The sequence below is a fragment of the Eimeria tenella genome, genomic scaffold (genome assembly GCF_000499545.2).
Source record: "Eimeria tenella Houghton genomic scaffold, Eth_scaff3315, whole genome shotgun sequence".
In the NCBI taxonomy this organism is placed as follows: domain Eukaryota; phylum Apicomplexa; class Conoidasida; order Eucoccidiorida; family Eimeriidae; genus Eimeria; species Eimeria tenella.
The window spans coordinates 481-1,102 of NW_013543132.1; the positions used below are offsets into that span (position 1 = coordinate 481).

Genomic DNA, 622 nt, shown 5'->3' on the forward strand with positions numbered 1-622 from the left:
AGCAGCAGCAGCAGAGAGTATGAGCACAGCCGCAGCAGCAACAAGAGCAGCAGCAGCAGAAGCGGCCTCAAGGCCCACTCATGAACAGCAACACAAGTACTAACTCGCTCTCAAGTAGGGGCTTAGGGTTTAGGGTTTAGGGTTTAGGGTTTACCTTAGCATCTGGAGGCACTTCAGAGCTGCTCCTCTCATTTGGCAAATTTTATTCGTTAGCAGCGCCGCAGTGGTCTCATCCATCAACATCTGCTGCTGCTGCTGCTGCTGCTGCTGCTCTTGCGGGTCCTGCTGCTGCTGCTGCTGCTGCAGAGTGCTGAGGAGGCGCGCTGCTGCTGCGGCATCCGCAGAGAGTCCTGCGGCGAGGTCGTCACCAGCAGCAGCAGCAGTTCTGCTGCTGCTGCTGCGGTATCTAAACTTCTGCAGCAAAGCCCTCCAAGTCAACCTGCTGCTGAGCTGCAGCAGCAGCGAACCAAAGTGAAACACACGAGACAAGCGGCTCGTAGGGAGAGATGAAACTCTAAGTGGTTTTGCTGCTGCTGCTGCTGCTGCTGCTGCTGTTGCTGTTGCTGCTGGCGCTGGTGAAGCTGCTGTTGCAGTTGCTGCAAATACTCGCGGTGGCGGGGCT

General features: G+C 56.9%; 1 protein-coding gene across 1 annotated transcript in view; it reads right to left on the bottom strand.

Moving 5' to 3' along the window:
- Nucleotides 1–622, bottom strand: part of ETH_00037700 (ABC1 domain-containing protein, putative) — a gene marked incomplete at both ends in the record, with an annotated part of 1,393 nt that overhangs the window by 464 nt on the left and 307 nt on the right. Inside the window, one exon of the mRNA XM_013376316.1 lies at nt 155–619. Coding sequence (XP_013231770.1) covers nt 155–619 — 465 coding nt within the window. The remainder of the gene's footprint in view (nt 1–154; nt 620–622) is intronic.